This window comes from Muscardinus avellanarius, assembly GCF_963383645.1.
Source record: "Muscardinus avellanarius genome assembly, chromosome: 3".
In the NCBI taxonomy this organism is placed as follows: Eukaryota; Metazoa; Chordata; class Mammalia; order Rodentia; family Gliridae; genus Muscardinus; species Muscardinus avellanarius.
Genome location: NC_137788.1, coordinates 115,369,601 through 115,391,346, shown reverse-complemented (window position 1 = coordinate 115,391,346; position 21,746 = coordinate 115,369,601). Strand labels below are relative to the sequence as shown.

Here is a 21,746-nt window from a genome sequence, read left to right as displayed (position 1 = left end):
CCCTCCGCCGGCAGCTCGACTTCGGCCGGCCCGGCCCGCCGCGCAGCCGTGCTGGCAGCCCCGGGAGCAGCGCTGGCGTCCGTCTCCTTCGGTGCGTTTCGGGGGAGGGGGCGGAGGACGGCCGGGCCGGTGGGGGTCTCTGTGGTCAGCCGTGGGACGCGGGCATCGCGGGCCGAAGCCAGCCTCGGCTGCCCAGCCTCAAAACAGAGTGCGGCTCCGTGTGCAGCGGCCTTGGCTTCCAGCCTCGGCTCCATCGTCCCCCAAAAAAGGGACTGAAGGACCTGACGGTGGCTTTTGAGATTAAATTTTGTGTCCCCAAGTCGGGCGTGGTGGCGCACGCTTGTAATCCCCACGCTTGGGAGGCTGAGACAGGAGGGTCGCGCAGGCTCGAAGCCAGCCTCAGCTACTGAGTGAGGCCCTCTGCAACTTAGTGAAATCCTGTTTCCAAATAAAATATAAAAGTCTGGGAGTAGAGCCCGGAGGTAGAAAAGCTCCTGGGTTCCACCCCCAGTACCGCAACAAAAATATTAAATTTTGTACCCGCAAGTCGGGCGTGGTAGTGCACGCTGGTCATGCCAGTACTTGGGAGGCTAAAGGCTGGAGGATCGCAGGTTCGCGGCCAGTAGTGAGGCCCTCTGCAACTTGGTGAGACCCTGTTTCAAAATAAAATGGTTGCTGAGCGTGGTGGCCCAAACGCTTGTTATCCCAGCGTTTGGGAGGCTGAGACAGGAGGATCATGGTTTGTAGACAGCCCTCAGCTACTTAGTGAGGTCCTCTGCAATTCAGACCCTGTTTCAAAATAAAGAATAAAAAATGGGCTTGGGGTGTAGCTCGGAGGTAGAATGTCTCTGTGTTTTATCCCCAGTACCTTAAGAAAAAAGAGAGGAGGGAGCTGGGAGCCCGGGGTGGTGGCTTGTAATATCAGTACTTGGGAGGCTTGAAGCAGGAGGATCATGCTGTTTTGAAGCCAGCCTCAGCTACTTAGTGAGGCTTGTAATAATTAGTGGGACCCTGTTTCCAAATTTAATTTATTATTTATTTATTTATTTATTTTTGGCGGGTCTGGGGATGGAACCCAGAGGCATTCGACCTCCAACCTACACCCCCTGCCCTATTTTTTATTCTTTTTTGGGGGGTGGTGGTATTGGGGGTGGAACCCGAAACCCAGAGGCTTTCTACCTCCGGGCTATACTCCAGACCTATTTTATATTTTATTAGGAAACGGGGGCTCACTAAGTTGCTGAGGCTGGCTTCGAACCTCTCCTATCCTCCTGTCTCAGCCTCCCAAGTGTGGGGATTACAAACGTGCACCACCATGCTGGCTTATTCTTTATTTTCTAAACAGGGTCTCTCTAAGTTTCAGAGGGCCTCAATAAGTAGCTGAGGCTGTTGACAAGTTGAGTCCTTCGGCTTCCAAACAAAATATTTAAAAAATAGGTCTAGGAGTGTAGCTGGGATGTAGAAAGTCCCTGGGTTCCATCCCCAGTAAAACACACACACACACACTGTACTCCTAGATGAATGTTTATTTTGGTATTTATTTTGTGATATTGAAGGTGGAACTCAGGGGCATTCTGCCTCCAGGCCATACCCCTAGCCCTGTTTTGTGTTTTGTTTGAAAACAAGATCTCAGTAAGTTGCTGAGAGCCTTTGTTACTGAGGCTGACTCCCAAGTAGTGGGATTACAGACCAAGCCCAGCTGGAATGTTCATTTAGGAAACTTTCCTAACCCCTTGCTAAAACACCTAACTTGATTTTGGAGTTGAGAGCCAATTTTGAAATTAGGCGTGTCTGTATTCTCTAGATCAGTGAGCCCAAGTTTAACGTCACACTGAAAGCTTACAAGTAGCTTCCTCCCCCCTCGAGTGCTGGGGGTTGAATCTGGAGACCTTCTATCTCCAAGCTACACTCCTGGCCCTATTTTTTATTTTTACTTTTGAAACAAGGTCTCACTGGTTGATGAGTCCCTTTGCTGAAACTGTCTTAAAACCTGCCATCCTGCTGTGTCAGCTTCCCAAATACTGGGATTACAGGTATTCCCCCACCACACACCCAGTTTAAGATTGTGGTTTAATTGTTCTAGATCTGTATTTTTTTAACATTCCTTGGCTAATGCTTACGGAGTCAAGGTTCAAAAAGATGGTCTAGGTTAAAAGCCACATTGCCAGGAGTGGTGGTGTTCACCTGTAATCCTAGCTTCTGGGAAGAGAGACTGAGGCAGGAGGATCACAAGTTCCAAGCTGCCTGGCCAATTTAGTGGAATCCTGTCTCAAAATTTTTAAAAAGGGCCAGGTGTGGTACACTGGTGTAATCTCAGTACTTGGGAGGCTGAGACAGGAGGATTACTGGTTTAAGCCAGTCTCTGCAATTTAGCAAGGTTCTAGGCAACCTAGTAAGACTGTTCCCAAATAAGAAATAAAAAATAGGGCTAGGGGTGTAACTCTGAGGTATAATGTTTCTGGGTTCAATCCATAGGACCAATAAAAAATATATATTTTTTAATAGGCTGGGGGCCAGGCATGGTGATGGTGCCTGCTTGTAATCCCAGTACTTGGGATCCTCCTGAGACAGGAGGATCACAGGTTTGAGGCCAGCCTCAGCTACTTAGTGAGGCTCTCCAACTTAGTAAGACCTTGTTTCAAAATAAGAATGAGCCAGGTGTGGTGGCGCACGCTTGTAATCTCAGCACTTGGGAGGCTGAGACTGGAGGATTGCACAAGTTCGAAGCCAGCCTCAGCAACTTAGTGAGACCGTTTCCAAATAAAATATAAAATAGGTAGAGGATTGTAGCCTGAAGTAGAAAGCCTCTGGGTTCCATCCCAGTACCATAAAATAATAATGAAAAATATAGGGATAGGGCTGGCGGTATAGCTTGGAGGTAGAATGTCTCCTGGTTCAATCTCCAGTATCACAATAATAAGCTGAGGATGTAGCTCAGTGGTAAAGTACCCTTGGATTCAATCCGGGTACCACCACCACACACACACACACACACACACACACACACACACACAAGACTTATGGGGGTGGGGGGTAATCGGGTTTGAATCTAGGAACATTCTGTTTTCAAGCTACACCCCCAGCACTTTTTTTTTTTCGTTTGAAATGTCTGGCTAGGCTGCTAAGAGGCTTATTAAATTGCCAAGGCTGGTCTTGAACTTGCTATATCCTCTTGTGTCAACCTCCCAAGTTCTGGGATTACAGGCCTGTGCCACCATAATGGGCTAAAGCCAGACTCTTAAACTGTAAAAAAAAAAAAAAAATAATAATAACCGGGCGTGGTGGCGCACGCTTGTAATCCCGCACTTGGGAGTCTGAGACAGGAGGATCGCACAGGTTCGAAGCCAGCCTCAGCTACTGAGTGAGGCTCTCAACAACTTAGGAGACCCTGTTTCCAAATAAAGAATAAAATAGGTCTGGGAGTGTAGCCTGGAGGTAGAAAGCCCCTGGGTTCCACCCCTAGTACCACCAAGGGAAAAAAAAATAATGACTTGGAGCAACTGCCATACAAATTCCAGCATTTGCAATGAGGTGTTTTTTGTTTTGTTTTTGTGGTGTTGGGGATGGGACCCAGAGGCATTGTACCTCTGAGCTATATCTCCAGCCCTATTTTTTAATTATTTATTTGAAAACAAGGTCTCACTAAGTGGCTGAGGCTATCCGTGAACCCAGATCCTCCTGTCTGAGCCTCCCAAGTACTGGGATTACAAGCGAGTACCACCAGCCCCTGCTTTGCGATGGGCTTTAATATGATCTTCAGCAGTGGTAGACCTTTCCATTCGTCACTGGTTTGGGCTTTGTCTCTTATATAAATAAGAAGGTCATCATTTTGATTTGCTCATCCTACATGTTGTCCTTTGTAGATTCTCGGGATTTGAAGATGGCTGCACAGTCAGCACCGAAAGTTGTGCTAAAAAGCACCACCAAGATGTCTCTAAATGAGCGGTGAGGCAGCCAACAGCAACTTCAGCTCCTTCCTAAGAAAGCATTACTTACGTTGACCTGGGGTCCAGTGCACAAACACCAGTTGTAAGCTAAATACCAACAGAAGGCTACAGACCTCTGTTCTTAGTCGCATCTTATTATGTGGTACACAGAACCAATTGGGCAGCTGTTACAAAACCCCTTATCAGTAGATTTTTATGTTAAGCTGTCTGAAATATTTATCTGGTGGGATGTATTTTAAAAAGACTCCTCACGCCCTCCCTTTTCAAGTTTTTTGCATTGATACAGGGGTGGTGCAGCATGGTGGCATGGTATACCCTGGCTGCAAGAGGCTTGCTGCCCAGTCCAAGGCCAGCAGTGTTGCGTCTGGCCTGTAAGAGGCAGGTAGCAAGCCGTGTGAATATGTCCAAAGGCCCTCGAATGGCATTCCTGGGCCTTGTAAGAGGCACTTGCTTTGCTCCATTTCACTCTTTCCATTCTGCTTTTTCATTCATTGTTCTTCTGGATTCTTTTACAGTTGTGTTGTTCTCTTTCATACTCTTAAACTTAACCAAGACAGGAATAATAAAGATAATTTTCACAGGCTCTTAAATCTTTCTCAAAAGTCCTAGCTTGGAGATAGAAAGGCTGATCATTTGAGACTAAGAAATATTAATGTATTTAGCCAGGTGTAGTGGCCAACATCTGTCATCCCAGTATGTGGGAGGCTGAAACAGGAGGATCACAGGTTCAAGTACAGCCTCAGCAACCTAGTGTGACCCTGTTTCAAAATAAATAAAAATGGGTTGGGGTGTATCTCTGAGGTAGAGTGCCCCTGGGTTTAATTCCCAGTACCCCACTTGCACACACACACACACACCCCCAAATGCTAAGGTATTCAAAAGTAAATTTTTACCTCTTGGAGTTTTGTTCATCCAGTGTGTTTGGCCAGTGATATATATATATATATATATATATATATATATTTTTTTTTTTTTTTTTTTTTAAATCAGAATGGTGTTCAAACTTAAGAGCCAGGCAAGGTGGTGCCCACCTGTAATCCCAGTACTTGGAAGGCTGAGACAAGATTACAGATTCAAAGCCAGCCTTGGCAACTTAGACCCTATTTCAAAATTTTAAAAAATAGGGTTGGGATTGTAGCACAGAGGCAGAACACTGTAGGTTCGATGCCTAGTACCATTAAATAAAAGTCAAGAGATTTAATGTCTGTTTTTGCTTCTTCTGAAGCATACTTATCTCAGTGTGGCATACTAATTATTCACCTGTAACTAAGTAATACATGTGACACACTAATTTCCATGGTCTCTGAAGGTGTGCTAGCCCTTCCTCATGGGTGCTCTCAAGTGAACCTTTGAGTCCCCGGGGTTTCGGCTCGCTTCTTTGTCTTTGAAGCTGCGTGTCTCTGTCTCTCGTCGTATCTGCGTGTTGTGTGTTTCTCATACTTTCCACTTCTCTAAGAGCCGTTACCTGAGCCCTTGTTATCACTTTTTATTGAATGTGCTGCACTTAGCTGCATTTCTGAGTTTCTGATTCTTGCAAGTTTATGGAAACAGAGGAGTCTTTAACCCACATCAGCCTTGATCTAAACGTACCACTTTACTTAAAAGTTCGTGGGATCTGGAGCTCCTGGTCTAGCAAGCCATGAAAATGCCAATAAATGTTTTGTAATAAAGCTTTTATTTAAACATCCATTTTGTTCGACCTTGAAGCTTTACTAATATGCTGAAGAACAAACAGCCGATGCCAGTGAATATTCGGGCTTCGATGCAGCAACAGCAGCAGCTAGCCAGTGCCAGAAACAGAAGACTGGCCCAGCAGATGGAGAATAGACCCTCTGTCCAGGCAGCATTAAAACTGAAGCAGGTGAGGAAATGGGTCTTGATGCTCTGGAGCAGCTGATGTGTCTGCCAGTCCTGAGGCTGTCAGGACCTGAGGACGATTACAGAGTGGCTCAGGGCCAAAGCGGAAACTTCTCTGAAGAAGTTCAGAGAATTCCACTTTTGTCAGGTATGGATAAGTAACATTTTATTATCTTATTTTTGTTGGGGTGTTTTCCCCTTTAGGGAGTTTGCTATCTCTGTGGCCTGATTGTGTTGTATTATCTGATGTTCAATCCTTAGATTTTTTTCTTTTTTCCTACAAAGAAAGTTTGGTGCTGTGGTGAAGCCCGGTGGTAGAACACACGCTAGTGCGAGGCCAGGCCATGGATTCAGTTCCCAGTATTTTGGCCAAAAAAGAGAAGGAAAGCAGCTTTCTGTTTTAGTACAAACTAGGAAGATAATCGTTCTTTCCTAGCAGAGGAAATGCGAGTGCTCGTAGAGATTTTCAGTGCTGAAGTGTAGAAAGTGCAGAGCGACCCTCACTTCACAGCACCTAAAGTTTGGTCAGAACGGGGCAAGAGTACTGAGTAGTCAAAGCGTTAGTGGGTTCTCTTTCATATTTTCAGTAAGCGGTAAACCTTTTCCAGACCTGAAATAAAACCTGCTCTTTATTATTCATAGACTTTATATGCGAGCCCGGACATTGGCTGTGGAAGGATATGTCCAACCTGTGGCTGGGCGACTGGAGGGCGGTGCCATGCAACTGTAAGGACTGTAGCTGTTAGCACTGCATGGCTGTGCTTAAGTGTAGCAGTTAGATATAACACTGTCCCATCCCACTGAACCACTGGGCTCACTCATCAGAAACAAGGCTTTCTGCTTCAGCTACCTTAAGCCTTGGAGCAATAGATCGTCCCTAATCCAGGAAAGTAAGCAAGCAAAAGGCCCCGCCATTTTTCAGGAGCAAATAAAACTTGAAAAAGTCTGACAGGTCATCCCAAAGGACGTTTCAATGAGCAGCTGATAGGTACAGGCTGTGCAATCACCTCTAGAGTAGCACTATCCAGTAGCTTGGATGCTTATGGAAATATCTGTTGTCTGCAGTAGGCACTAGTCATGGGGCTGAAGAAAGCTTTAAAAGTAGCTAGTGTGATGGAGGAGCTTTTTATATATATATAGCCATGTGAGTCAGGCTTGGTGGTGCATGCTTGTGGTCCCGGTACTTGAGGGTTGGGGGCAGGTTCTCCACCAGCACTCAGCGATAGAGGGTGTTACTAAAGAGTTGATCCCAGGGACATTCTACCGCCACGTTACACCCCCAGCCCTATTTTATTTCTGTTTTTTGTTTTGTTGCGGATCTGGGGATGAAACCCAGGGGCATTCGACCTCCAAGCTACACCCCTTGCCCTGTTTTTTTAAACAGGGTCTCACAAAGTTACCGAGTGCCTTGCTAAGTAGCTGAGGCTGTCTGCAAACTACGATCCTCCGGTCTCAGCCTCCCAGATGCTGGGATTACAAACGTGCGCCACCACGCCCGGCTTTATATCTGTTTTGAAACAGTCTCACAAGAGTCTCAGTATTTGTTGAGGTTGTCCTTGAACTCTGATCCTCCTTTCTCAACCTCCCAGGTACTGGGATTACAGGCATGTGCCCTCACACCTGGCTAGCACTCCCAGCTGCAACTTAGTAAGAGACCCTGTTTCAAAATAAAGTAAAATAGGATTGGAGGTGTAGCTCAGAGAGAGAATGCCCCTAGGTTTAATCCATTTCCAGTACTATAAAAAGTAAAGAGCCATCCATATATGAACACTGTGTTGTGGCTCACACCTGTAATCCTAGTACTCAAGAGACTGAGACGTGAAAGTCACAGATTTGAGGGCTGCCGTAGCAACTTGGACCATATTTCAAAAATAGGAAATGAAATAGGGCTGGGGGTGTAGCTCAGAGGTAGAATGGCCCTGTGTTCAGCCTCCAGTACACAAAAAATGAGTAAATAAATAGCTACGTGTGACTAGTGGCTAGCTTTTACAGTACAGATCAAGAGGTGGAATCCAAACGGTATAGTTAACAATAAGTGTCCTTATCAAGGTCAGGAGGCCAGAATTGGTGGCAGTAAGAGATGGGGAGGGGAGAAGAACTTCTCAGGACTTCACAGTTCTTCCCTAAATGATAAAGCTCAGGAGAACTGGACATGCAGAACTTAGAGAATGCAGTTGTGATCTCATAATTGTGGGCTGAGAATGGAAGCATAGCTCAGCAGTAGAGCATTTGTCTAGCATGCATGAGGACATGGATTTGACCTCTGGCCCTGCATAAAAAGAGAGTAATTGTGTACTAATCAGGAGTGACAGGACAGCTCCTTATGATTGGCTGTACCTGCCTATGCACCATGTTCGGTGCCTTTCCCTGCTAAGTAGAAGCAGTTTGGGACTTTGTGCTAGGAAGTTAATGCCTCACAGCATCTTGAGGGCTGTGATAGCCCAGGGTCTCTTGTGATGGAGCCTGAAGGTACATAAAATTTATTTTCATTCATAGTAACTGATGACTTTATGGAAAACTGGGCTTGCTCTAGAGCCTTGGTTGTGTTTTAAGGCTATATTGTCCTCTTTTCCTTTAAGAAAATTCAGTTCTTTGAGATGGGATCTTTAGAGATTTTTCTTAAAGGAACAGATTATTTTAAATTGATACAGTAGCTGGGCATGATGGCACACACTTGTAATCCCAGTACCTGGGAGGATGAGACAGGAGGATGGAGGTTCACTGCCAACTTCAGCTACTTAGACCCTCCACAACTTTGTGAGACTCTCTCGGAAAAAGAAACCAAAAAAATGGGACTAAGGATATAGCTTGGAGGTACAGTGCCCTCAGGTTCAATCCCCAGGACCACAAAAAATAAAATAAAATGAATTGGTAAAGTATATCCTTGTCTTCATATGTGGTCCTCTGCAGTTATAGCTCACCTTTCTTATTTCTTTTTTTCTTTTTTTTCTTGGCGAGTCTGGGGATGGAACCCAGAGGCAGTCTACCTCCGAGCCATACTCCCCTGCCCTATTTTTTATTCTTTATTTTGAGACAGGGTCTCACTAAGTTGCAGAGGGCCTCACTAAGTAGCTGAGGCTGTCCACGATCCTCTGGTCTCAGCCTCCCGAATGCTGGGATTACAAGTGTGTGCCACCACACCTGGCTTCTATTTTTTATTATGAAACAGGTCTTTTACTTGAGGGCCTCACTCCAAGGCTGGCCACAAACCTGCAATTATCCTGTCTCGGCCTCCTGGGAGTACAAGTGTGTGCCTGGTTTACCTTCTTAATTCTAAAAAGTTTGGCTGGTTCTGTGGAGATAATTTGAGTTATGTGTTTATTTTGAATTAAAAGTCATCATACTGGCTTTAGGAGCTGTTCGCAAGGCTAGACATGGAATTATGGTTTTTTAAGAAATTTAAGGAAAGGAAGTTTGACTTTTTGTGTTTATTTGCATCTTAAGGTAAAAAGTGGATCGTCTGGAGATAGATTCTCAAAGGAAAAATGGAGCACACTGGCCTCTTTGACTGAAAATCAATCTTGTTCTTAAGTCACAAGAATTCAAATGAACTTAGAATTTAACTTTTGCCCTGAGTGTGATGAACTTCCTGTGGTGTTTGAGTAAGCCTTTGAAGACAGTGGTAGTCCTTGGGCAGGTATGAATTAAGTCATATCATTGTCATCCTGTGGTTCAAAAACAGCAAGCAGTCTTATTAAAACTTAGTTCCATCTGGCAGTATGTGACTTCTGTAGCCAAATTAGTGAGGTAATTTATGGTGATGCCGATATCATTGGACCATACTGAAGCTTCTTGGAATTTCTACTTGGGATCAGAATTTTTCTTTTACTCCATGTTCTGAGGCAAAGGTTTCGGTTTTGGGATCCTTATGATACCCACTGCAGGTTTTATTTTCCTCCACACAAAGCATCTCACTTGCTTTTTCTCTACACTTGAAGCTGCCAAATTTTACTGGATTGCTTTTTGATCTCAATCTTTCAACCCTTTTCTTCCAGAAGAGCTTAAAGCAGCGCCTGGGTAAGAGTAACATCCAGGCCCGGTTAGGCCGGCCCATAGGTGCCTTGGCCAGGGGAGCAGTTGGAGGACGAGGCCTGCCCATAGTCCAGAGAGGCCTGCCCAGAGGAGGACTGCGTGGGGGACGCGCCACCAGAACCCTGCTTAGGGGCGGGGTTTCGCTCCGAGGTCAGTGCTGTGTGTGCCTGGTAATTGTGGGGCCCTAGCCCCTCCCCTTTTCTCTTGGGCTGCTTATGGGCACATTTGTTGAACATCTTTATTACTGAATTTGTATTAATGTACTTAATAACTTTTGAAATCACATTTTTAATAGTGCTGCATGTCTTTTATCGATACCATTCCTTTTCTGATAATGTGCAGTGGTGCAAGGCTATGACCTGCGTAGCAACAGGTAACTCATGTCATCTCCATTCCATTAAAACACCCTGCTGCTGCTACTGCTGCTGCTTGAATCAAAGCACATTCAGGTTCTAGAAATGAGTCTTAAGAAACGAATGGTTAGCATGCACAAGCATCAGGCTCTGGGTTCAAATCCTAGCACCAGAAAGAAATGAAGTGAATGGGTCTTTTGGCCTAGATCATAACTAAACGTTTCTGTGTTCCTGGTGCTGATGAAACAGATCTGGAAGAAAGAGTGGACAGGTTGACCTGTAGCACTTGCCAATTGCTTCCATTTTGAACACTCTTACACTGTTTCCTGGATAGCTTTTGCCCCTACAAGAATGTGTTGAGAGCAGGGACCATGGCATTTATTTTTAAATCTACCATAATAGAGGCATCTGTCTGATTGCTCAGCAGTTATTAATTAAATATATGTACATAATTAACTCCCAGCTTCTTTCAAAGATCATTTGTGATCAGAATTATTGAATCATTTGGAATAATGAGCAGCTTATTCTGTTCACACACCCAGTGTGCAGCTTTCCCCACCCAGCCTAAAAATTAACTGAATTACTCTCATTTAACCCTCACTGCCTTCCTTTGGTTAGAATCTATTTTGTTTCTCGGATTTACCTGCATATACATTGTATGCCTCCTCTCCAAGGTCAAAACCTGCTCCGAGGCGGACGAGCCGTAGCTCCCCGAATGGGCTTAAGAAGAGGTGGTGTTCGAGGTCGTGGAGGTCCTGGGAGAGGGGGCCTAGGGCGTGGAGCTATGGGTCGTGGCGGAATCGGTGGTAGAGGTTAGTCAGCTCCCAACTTCAGAGAGTAGCTCCCTCTTACTTCCCTCCCTTAAAAACTCAGCCACCTTTCTGCATAGCTTCGAGTCCTAGGCAGGCTTGTTTGTTTGTCTTGTTTTGTTTTTTGAAACTGGCTTATTTCCTAGATTCACATGCTGGTAGTACAAAAGTCTTCTGGTTCTTCTAAGAACCAGTCAGGTACATGTTAGAGAGCCAGATTTTATACAGTCGTCTTCCAGGCTCTTAGAGAGTTAAGTTGTATTATTAAAATAACAAAATGATTCGTTTGGGATTTTGACTTTGACCCACCACCACCACATACCCACCCCAAAGGCACAAAATTCCAGTTTAAATTAGGTAAGAATAGAGAAAGCTGGGCGTGGTGCATGCCTATAATCCCAGTGCTTGGGAGGCTGAGGCAGGAGGATTGCAAGTTCAAAGACAGCCTTTAACAACTTAGTGGGACCCTGTTTCGAAATAAATAAAACAAGGTTGGAGGTAAAGCTCAGGCAGAACACCCCTGGGAAAACAAGAATAGAGAAGGAGGGAGATGGACAATAATGGAGAGGTGAGGGCCAGGAGAGCCAAGTGCAGTGGTACTGAGGAGGAGGAGGATCACAAATTGTGGCCAGCCTGAACAGTAGCAAGACCTTGCTCAAAACTAGAAAGCCTAGCCAGGCGTGGGGGTGCATGCTTGTAATCCCAGCATTCGGGAGGCTGAGACCTGAGGATCGCGGTTTGCGGACAGCCTCAGATACTTAGGCCCTCTGCAACTCAGTGACACCCTGCTTCAAAATAAAGAATAAAATAAAGGGCAGGGGGTGCTCAGTGGTAGAGCACCCTTGGGTTCAGTCCCCAGTACCACCAAAAAAAAAAATGGTGGTAAGAGCTGGAGTGTAGATCAGTTGTAGAGCACGTGCCTGGCATGGTGAGGCCTTGGAGTCTCCCATGCAGTGAGCCATAAATAGAGTGGTGAGACTTGGAGCTGGGCATAGACTGACACCAGCCAGTTCACCGTGCAGTGTGGTGCATAGGGAGCCAGGGACAGTTTTCCTGGTCAAGTAGAAAGTGAAGTGGTATTAGTTAACTAACTGGCTCTTGTTGATAGTTTTACCTTTGAGACCTTGTGACTCGTGGCCCAGATTCGAAAAGAGCTCTGTGGCAGTGGTGGTGTTAATGCTAAATCTCATTGGAGTTGATTGCCGTAGAGCTTAGTGAGAAACACCCAACAATCCCCGCTCAGGGAGGGATTTATCTTAAAGTCCATATATATACTTGCTTTGATCTTTTTAAAGCACATAGCGGGTCTTCCGTAAGTTATAACCTTAAGGTTGCCAAGGAATGTTAACTATGAAAGGGAAAAAATGAGAATAAGTGAAAGCTTATTTTTTTTCTCTCCCATTTTATGCTACTTGGCTTATTGAGTGAAGTACAAGTTAGTTTGGTTTCTAGATAAAATAGACTGCTTCCAAATTATGTTGGCCTGGTTTCCAAGAGACATCACCATGGTGGGAAAGACTTAGATAATGTAGCTTTTCAGCTGGGTGTATTTTGTTAAGTGAGTTGAAACTACCTCTCAGATAACCACAGTTGTCCTAAGGTGACTAAAATCAGAGAGAGCATTGGCTGGGGCTACTCAGTGTTTTTCCTCATCTCCCCACATGATTCTGTGTAAAAATAACTCCTCAGTCTTAGGACAACCATGGGGTCGTTTTCATCATTTAGGGGCAGATAGCTTCCCAGAGGGTCTCCATTGACAGCGTTCCACTTCACACTTGACTCCTGCACCCTTTGTATTGCCTCCCTGCATTACTGAATCAGGTGACCACTCCGCTTGCTGGGTTTTTTGTTTGTTTTTTTAATGCTGGGGATTGAACCCCGGGGCATTCTTTCTATCTCTGTGTTACACCCCGAGCCCTACTTTATTTTTTATTGTGAAACAGGGTCTCACTAGGTAGCTGAGGCTGGCCTCGAATCTGTGATCTTCCTGCCTCAGCTTCCCAAGAACTGGAATTACAAGTGTGGGCCACCATGCCTGGCTATAATGCATTTTAGTTATAAATTTACAGTGGGTTGTCTTAGGAGAGGTAAACTTTTTAAGTTCTATTTAAAAAGTCAGCTAAGTACTTTCCTTTGTTGATGGGATAAAAACTTTTTAAGTAGCATTTAGAGATGAGCATGTAACAAGGGATTCATTATGTGTGCTTTCCATGTGTTGCTTTCTACCCAGTGTGTTTTCTTTTTTTCTGAATTTCTCCTCTTTTCCCTGCCCTTCAGCTTTTCTCAGCTAGGCCCCACTACTCTTAAGGGGCACTTAGTATAGCGTCCATTAAACCTACGTGTAACTTGTCTTTTTTTCCCCCCTTGGGCCAGGTCGGGGTATGATAGGTCGGGGAAGAGGGGGCTTTGGAGGCCGAGGCCGAGGCCGTGGACGAGGCAGAGGCGCCCTCACTCGCCCTGCGCTGACTAAGGAGCAGCTGGACAACCAGTTAGATGCGTACATGTCGAAAACTAAGGGACACCTGGATGCAGAGTTGGACGCCTACATGGCCCAGACAGATCCTGAGACCAACGACTGAAGCCCGCCTGCCCCTGAGAGAGACTCTTGTTCAAGTCACCACGGCTGTAAATAACCTTGGGATAGCAGATGGGAAGACACCTGACTGATGCTGGAAGGACCTATTATAATAGGCTACATGGACTTACCTGCCGCCAGTTTGTGCGTTTAGTGTGTGTGTTTTACTTTTGATACTGTGTTGTACGAAGCCCTTTTTTCTTTGGTTTGGTTGGGGTCCCCCCTTCTCCCAAACTTTACTTTGAACATGAATGTGTTGGCCTTGTGGGTAGAGCACTTCCTACCTCTGCCTCCCTCTCCTATTCTACACTGACATCCTGACATTTCCTCTGTTATCTGTGACCCCACAAAAGTCCCAGAAAGAGCCAGCGTTCCTCCCTAATGCTCTGGCTCTGAGAGAATTTTGTTCTACATCCTCTTAAAAACCTCTTAGAAGTATTCAGAAAATCTGGAGCTCAAAAATGCATTTTGCTTCCTTGATAATGTAGTAAATTGGGAAAATTGACATTGCCACCTATCAACCTATCGTGTAATGTTACACTTGGTGGCAGCTTTGCTTTGAAGTGTCTACCTTCTGCATTGGCGGCACATGTGTGCTGGATCAGATATGACATCGGATAAGGCTTTGAAGCTCTCCTGCTGGCTGCTATCAGTCCAAAGGGGTTGGGTCAGCAACGCAGAAGAGAAGCCGTTTGGTTTGGTTGGTGTGCCACGGGGAGGAACAGGGAGGCCGGGAGCCACGGGGCGAAAGGCACCTGTTGTCATGTGTATCCCAAACCAGTCTTGGGCTTCGTTTATTGGTTTTATTTGACTCTCCCTTAAAGGTTTAAGTTCAACTCTATTCTGTCAACTGTTTGGTTTCAGTGGAATCTCGTCTTTCTGGTTCATTATAACAAATTGTTCTCTCAAATCCAACCAGGACTTTCATTTGTCAGGCTCTGTGAAGTGCTCCAGCTTTTGTAATGACGTCCTGACATGTTACCCTGTATACTTGAGAGCCCTCCCTGGCTGTAGTAAAGTTCTTCGGAATGTGGCTTTGACAGAAGGAGGGTTTTTTGCCTTTATTTAATCCCTGAAGAACGATTATCCATTCTGCAAAGCGAAAGGACCCTTTGGGCTTATGGGAAACAGCCAGGTTAGCCCTTGGATGCTGGCACGTTTGCTCTTCTTGCCTTGTGCTGTTTAAGGGAAAGAACCTAGTACCTAACCAACTCCCCTTGCCCAGCACCCAAATGCTGGGAGGTGCTGTGCTTTACCAGCCAGAAAAGGGAACTTTGGTCAGAACAACCTAGACAAACCCTGTTTGACATGAGGTGCCTGCATGTCCTGGGGAAGACAGGAGAAGGAGCTAGTGGGGGGTTAGTGATTGGATGGTGCCTTCTCCAGTGCTGGAACAAGGATTGTACCTCCCAGCTGCTGATTCCCACAGGTCCAGGGTTCCCTCCACTCCAGAGGCAGGTAGTGTTCCACAGGAGGTCTCAGTGAGGGAGGTGGCCACTGGAGCCCAGGCCCTCTCTACCTGCCTCTGTTTCTCTTACCACATGAAAGATCATCCTCCCATCCGCTGTACACCCTACAGCTCCACCTGCTGCTCCTTCCCAGGGTCAGCTGAGATCAGCTCCCGCCTCTGCCATCTTCAGTCCCTGGCATGTGCCCCCTGGGGAGCAGGGAGTGAGTTGGTGCCTGGTGGCCTTTCACCCCTTCTGCTAAGTCCTGTCCCACCCACTTGAGGCTGGGAGTGCAACTCAGGTGGAATGCCCCTTGGTTCAGTCCCTAGTATCCAAAGAACAGGACAGAAGGGAGAACAATATTCCAAGCAGAGCAGGTGTATAGATAACCTTGGTGTAAAAGTGTGAGCCATGGATCTCCAGGATGGGGATGGATCAGAATGTGGGTGTCCTGCAGCGTAATTGCTAAGGAGCATAGACCTGAGTCCGGCATGGTGGCTCAGGCAGACTTAGGAGGCTGAGAGGAGGATTGCGGGTTGGAGGACAGCCTCAGCAAGTAGTGAGACACCAATCTAGTATGGCCCTATTTGAGAATAAAATAGAGCTGGGGGCATAGTTTAGAGGTAAACTTTACAGCTTCACTCTCCAGTGCCACAAAAAGTTTTGCTTTAGGCTTTAGGCAGTGGGGAGTGAGTGAGTTGGCAGGGTGTGCGCCTGTCACAGTCCTAGTGAGGGAGCAGAGGGACTGTGGCTCCTCGGGCTCCCAGGGCCTCGTTAGGCAGCGCTGACCTTCCAGCGGCTGAGCAGCACCCAGACCAGTTTTGGAAGGAGGCAGAGGGCTTGGTGTGGTCTGTGGCCCCTCTGCTGCAGCCCAGCCTTCCTGCAACCTGGACCCTGCCCTTGCGTCCGTCCGTTCTCCAGGGAATATGGGAAGTGCATTAGTGCCCCCGTTTCTCTGGCTCTGGGGACACCACTTGCTCTCCTCTGGCTCCAGATGCACTCAGACCTCCTGGCCTCTGACCCTCAACCTTGGCTAGACACCACCCTCTGACCTCTGTAGGAACGACTACATTCCAGACTGATGTCCATCTCCACGCTTAGCCAGGTGTGCCAGAGCGCCAGCGCCCCAGATGCCGCCTGGCTGCCCCTGCTCACGGATGGCTTCATGGGCCCACAGGAGAGGGGCTCTCCGGGCTGCTCATGTCCTGACTAGTGATCTAGCCAGCATATGGGGCTCTGGCATCAATGGCTCGGGGCACAAAGGGGGAGGTCAGAGGATGTGAAGAGGGTGAGTGGAGGATGGCTCTGGGGCCTGTGATGTGGGCGGGGCCTCACCGAATTGAGCAGGCAGGCTAGCAGGCCAAGCAGCTAGGGCCTCCATGAGGCTTTTTTTTGTAGTACTAAGGATTGAACCCAGGGTATTCTATCTGAGCTACACCTCCAGTCCTATTTTATTCCTTATTTTGAAACGGGCTCACTAAATTGCAGAGGGCCTAAGTTTTTGAGGCTGGCTTCAAACCTATCTCAGGCTTTCTCCTGTCTCAGACTCCCAAGTATTGGGATTATAAGTGTGTGCACTGGGGGTAGAACTAGGTGTCTTCTATCTCTGGGCAGTACAGTCCAGCTCTTAAATTTTTGTGAACTAGGGATTGAACCAGAGGTATTCTACCTTCAAGCCATACCCCCAACCCTTTTTTTTTTTTTTTTTTTTTTTTTTTTTTGCAGAACTAGGGATGGAACCCAGGGGCACTCTACCTCCAAGCTATACCCCCAGCCCTATTTTTATTTTGAAACAGGGTCTCACTAAGCAGCTGAGGCTGTCTGCAAACCACAATCCTGTCCCAGCCTCCCAAATTCTGGGATTACAACCGTGTGCCAAATAAGAAATAAAGTTGGGTTTTATTTACAAATAAATAAAGTTGGGATGGGGGTGTAGCTCAGAGGTAGAGTGCCCCTGGGTTCAATCCCCAGTGCCACAAAAAATAAAACTAGGGCTAGGTCTGTACTTCAGAGGTAAAATGTCCTTGGGCTCAGCTGGGTGTGGTGGCGCAAGCTTGTAAACCCCCCCCCAACCCCTGCTTGGGAGGCTGAGACAGTAGGATCTCAAAGGTTCCAAGCCAGCCTCAGCTGGTTTAAGAGATCCTGTTTCCAATATAAAATGATCTGGAAGTGTAGCCCAGAGGTAGAAGGCCCCTGGGTTCCATCCCCAGTACCACCAAAACCAAAAATGTCCTTGGGCTCAATCCCCAGTACCACAAAAAATAAATCTGGAAGTGTCTTGGATAAAAAGGGATTCCCCCAAAATGTCCTGAAGTTTTCCCCTTTAGATTTTAACTGAAGACATCCTTTTGAAGGAGTTTCAGGAGAGCCAGGCTGAGAATGAGGAAGACAGAGAAGATGGAGAAAGGTAGATGAGAAAGAGAAAAGTGGACTGAAGGCCCCTGGTGCACTCCTCCACACTGCCAGGCCAGGGTCCCACCCACAGTCTCTCCCCTCGGTGATAAGCGAGAGTCCTGGGTCTGACCTGAGAGTTTACTCCTGGGGACACGACACAGCCCCCCAGGAGCCTTACTGATAAGACAGCAGGAACCACAGGCCTCGGGATGACCCGCCCAGCTCTTCCCACACACACCCCTCCCTGCCTGTCCGCCCTCCTGCTGATCCCTCCTCCCTCCGCTGAAAGATCAGGGCGCTCCAGAGCTCTGGCCTCCCAGGAAGCCAGGAGTATCCCAACCCCGGGCCCTTGCACTTAACAGAGGCCCAAAGAAGTGTGTAAAGACAGCCTTGACCTCCCCAGGTAAAGCCATTGCCCCCACACCGTCCTGTGGCCCCTCTCCCCAAGAGAGAGCCTCATGAGGGGGTTCCACAAAGGGCGGAGGCTGACACCCAAATTGGAGGAGTCCAAGTCAACCTGAACTCTGGCTTCTCCCACTGGGACTGACCGGCCTTGTGACGATGGATGGGCAGACTCAGGCACCCCTGCCTCACCACGGTTAATGGCTAGCAGCCAGATCAACTGCAGCCGATGGGCCAGGACTGTGCACCATGCTCCACCTCAGCCTGATCCCGCCCTAGTGCCCAGGTTGTGTGCAGGCAGCTGGGCAGGTTTGCCAAGAGCCACAAAGCTGGTCCATGGGAGGATCGTGGTCACTGAATTTTCCTGTACTCAATTCTGCCTGTCTTGTCCTCTCCTCTTTCCCCTCCCCTGGTCTCAGGTAGCCTCTGCCATTTTTTTGCTCGTAATTTTTCCATTTTGATACAATTTCAAGAAAATACTTGGAACCAAGCCGGGCATGGTGGCGCACGCTTGTAATCCCAGCATTTGGGAGGCTGAGACAGGAGGCTGAGACAGCAGTTTGAGGACAGTCTCGGCTACTTAGTGAGGCCCTTTGCAACTTAGTGAGACCCTTTTACAAAATGAAGAATGAAAAATAGGGCTGGGGGTATAGTTCAGAGGTCAAATGCTGCTGGATTCCATCTCCAGACCGAAAAAAAAAAAAAAAAAAAAACCTCTAAAGGAAAGCCAGGCATGGTGGCACACACTTGTATCCCAACATTTGGGAGGCTGAGACCAGAGAATCATGGTTCACTGACAGCCTCAGCTACTTAGTGAAGCGAGGTCCTTTGCAACTCAGTGAGACCCAGTTTCAAAATAAAGAATCAAAAATAGGGCTGGGGGTGTAGCTTGGAGGTAGAGTGCCCCTGGGTTCCATCCCCAGTACCACAAAACAAAACAAAACAAAAAAAAAAAACTATAAAGGAGCTGAGCATAGTGGTACACATTTATAATCCCAGTACTTGGGAGGCTGAGGCAGGGGGATCTCAAGTCCTCAAGTTCAAAGCCAGCCTCCACAACTTATCGAGACCCTCTGCAACTTAGACCCCTTTTCCAAATAAACAAAATCAGGCTGGGGGTTTAGCTTGGAGGTAGAATGCCTCTAGATTCAATACCCAATGCTGAATACAAAATAAATAGTGTGAGTGTATAGCTTGGTATAACAACCCCTGAGTTCAATCCCCAATGCCAAAAGAAAAAAAAAAAAAAAGAAAAGAAAAGAAGAAAAAGAAAATAAAAGCCCTGGGTTAGACCACAGTCCTTTCAGAAAGGTGCATCCTCAAAGCAGGGTTGCCAGACTTAGAAAACAGATCAAAATACCGGGGACACCAAGTAATTTGGAATTTCAGATAAACAACAAATAACTTTCTTAGCATAAGTATTTTATCTGGTGATCCTACTTCAAAAGCTGGGTCTCCAAAGCAAACCACTGTGCTTGACTTTTTTGTCTTTCTTATCGTCTTGAGTTAGCTGTTCTCTCACGAACCTGGGGCAACAGTGCCCTGGCCTGAGCGCCCTCCCTCAAGCTCTGTCTGCACTCTCAAATACCAGCCAGATTACAGAATACACTACTTTGCAGGGGAAACTGGCGCTGAGACATTGTGTGTGTGTATGTGGTACTGGAGTTGGAATCCAGGGGCCGTCTACCTCTGGGCTATTGTACACCCCAACCTATTTTATATTTTATTTGGAAACAGGGTCTCACTAAATTGCTGAGAGCCTCACTAAGTAGCTGAGGCTGGCTTTGAACCTGTGCGATCCTCCTGTCTCAGCCTCCCAAGCGCTGGGATTACAAGCGTGCGCCACCATGCCTGGCTGAAAAAAAAAAATCTTTTTAAAATTTTGAAACACGATATTACTAAATTGCTGAGGCTGTTCTTGAATCTGCTATCCTCCTGTCTTGGCCTCCCACGTACTGGGGTTACAGGCATGCAGTACCATGCCTGGCTCACTACTTTTTTTTGGGGGGGGCGGTTACTAGGGATGGCCCAGGGGCATTCTACCTCCAAGCTACACCCCCAGCCCTATTTTTTATTCTGAAACAGGGTCTCATCGAGTTGCAAAGGGCCTCACTAAGTAGGTGAATCTGTCCTCAAACTGCCATCCTCCTGTCTCAGCCTCCCAAATGCTCCCCGAAGGCCTCTTATCCAGACCCTAGCCTGTCTCGCGCTGAGGTCTTCTCCCGACTCGCCCAGGCAGCCTCTGCTCTCCCCGCCCAGTTCAGGGCTCAAGACTTGGACTGTTTTCCTCTCCTCTTCTACTGTCTCTCTCTGTCTCTGGCCTTCCTCTCCCAAAGCCGGGCTGTGACGCAGCTCGTGGTTGTCCTAGCTACTCCCTTCTTGCTAATTACTCTCAAAATAAGTCCTCAGCCCCTCCTGAGAGTTACCTTTAATCACCAGGGAGAAAGATACCAGGAAGCAAACATCACCAATAACAGAAAGCGTACAAAGACGTAAAACAGGCCACCATGGTTGGGGCTCGGCTGACCACCATCTTCCTGTGGCGTTTCTGGTGCCTGGTCTCCCTCTATTCCTGAAACTGAACATTCTGGTGCCCCTTTACCTCTCCGGATCCCTGGGCCTGCCCTTCAGGAGCGTTTCTGGGTTTCTGCACACAAACACCCCCTTAGCCCAGGGAACTGGGAGCCACTAGGGACTTTTATTTTTCTTTCTTTCTTTCCTTCCTTCTTTCTTTCTTTCTTTCTTTCTTTCTTTCTTTCTTTCTTTCTTTCTTTCTTTCTTTCTTTCTTTTTTATTTTTCAGTGCTGGAGATCAAACCCAGGGACATCCTACCTCTAGCTACATCCCCAGCCCCATTTTTTTTGTTGTTGTTCTTTATTTCAAAACAGGGTCTCACTAAGTTGCAGAGAGCCTCACTAGCTAAAGCTGGCTGTGGGCCTGTGCTCCTCCTGTCTCAGCCTCCCAAGTACTGGGATTACAAGCGTGTACCACCAAGCCCGGCTTCAGAATTTCCTTTTTTTTTGGTACTGGAGATGGAACCCCGGAGGCATTCTAGCTCCAAGCTACACCCCAGCCCCTTTTTTTTTTATTCTTTATTTTGAAATAGGGTCTCATTGCATTGCAAAGGGCCTAAAGTAGCTGAGGCTGTCTGTGATCCTTCTGTCTTGGCCTCCCAAATGCTGGGATTACAAGTGTGCACCACCACACCCTGCTCTATTTCTTTTTTTAAAAACTGGGGGGGGGGGGGCGGAGGGCGTGGTGGCGCACGCTTGTAATCCCCGAGCTTGGGAGGCAGAGACAAGAGGAACGCGCAGGTTCGAAGCCAGCTGCGCGCGCTGGCTCAGGAGACCCTGTTTCCAAATAAAAATGTAAAAATAGGTCTGGGAGTGTAGCCCGGAGGTAGAAGGGCTTCCAGGAACCCCAGTACCACAAAAACAAATAAATAAATAAATAAATAAATAAATAAATAAATAAAATAAAACTGGGGGTGGTCTCACTAAATTGCTGAGGCTATCCTCAAACATGCGATTATCCTGTCTCAGCCTCTCAGGTATACAGGCATGCGATTTAGGGAAGCTGTCAGCAATTTAGCAAGAAAGACCTTGTCTCAAAATAAAAAAAAATAAAGCTGGGTGTGATGGGACAAGCCTATAATCCCAGTATTTGGGAGGCTGAGACAGGAGGATCTCAGATTCAAGGACAGATTCAGCAAGCAGACTCATCAACCTCGGGAGACCCTGTTTCCAAATAAAAATAAAATAGGGCTGGGGCGTAGCTCGGAACTCGAAGGCCCTGGGCCCGGTCCCCAAGCCCCAGCCCGGGCCTCGGACGCCGTCCGGCTGGCCCTCGGGCGCCCCCTGGCGGCGCGGCGCGGCGCGGCTCCGTTCCCGGCGGCCCTCGCGGCAGGTTCCGGCGTCAGGCGGGCGGCG

General features: G+C 47.2%; 1 protein-coding gene across 1 annotated transcript; it reads left to right on the top strand.

The window, feature by feature from the left end:
- Positions 1-13,577, top strand: CHTOP (chromatin target of PRMT1; the record flags this gene model as incomplete). Its single annotated transcript, XM_080692970.1, has 7 exons — positions 1-91; positions 3,864-3,945; positions 5,655-5,808; positions 6,447-6,530; positions 9,800-9,986; positions 10,864-11,001; positions 13,372-13,577. The coding sequence occupies exons 2-7, from the start codon at positions 3,881-3,883 to the stop codon at positions 13,575-13,577; spliced, it is 834 nt and encodes a 277-aa protein (XP_080549096.1). The 5' UTR covers positions 1-91; positions 3,864-3,880.
- Positions 13,578-21,746: the final 8,169 nt, after the last annotated feature.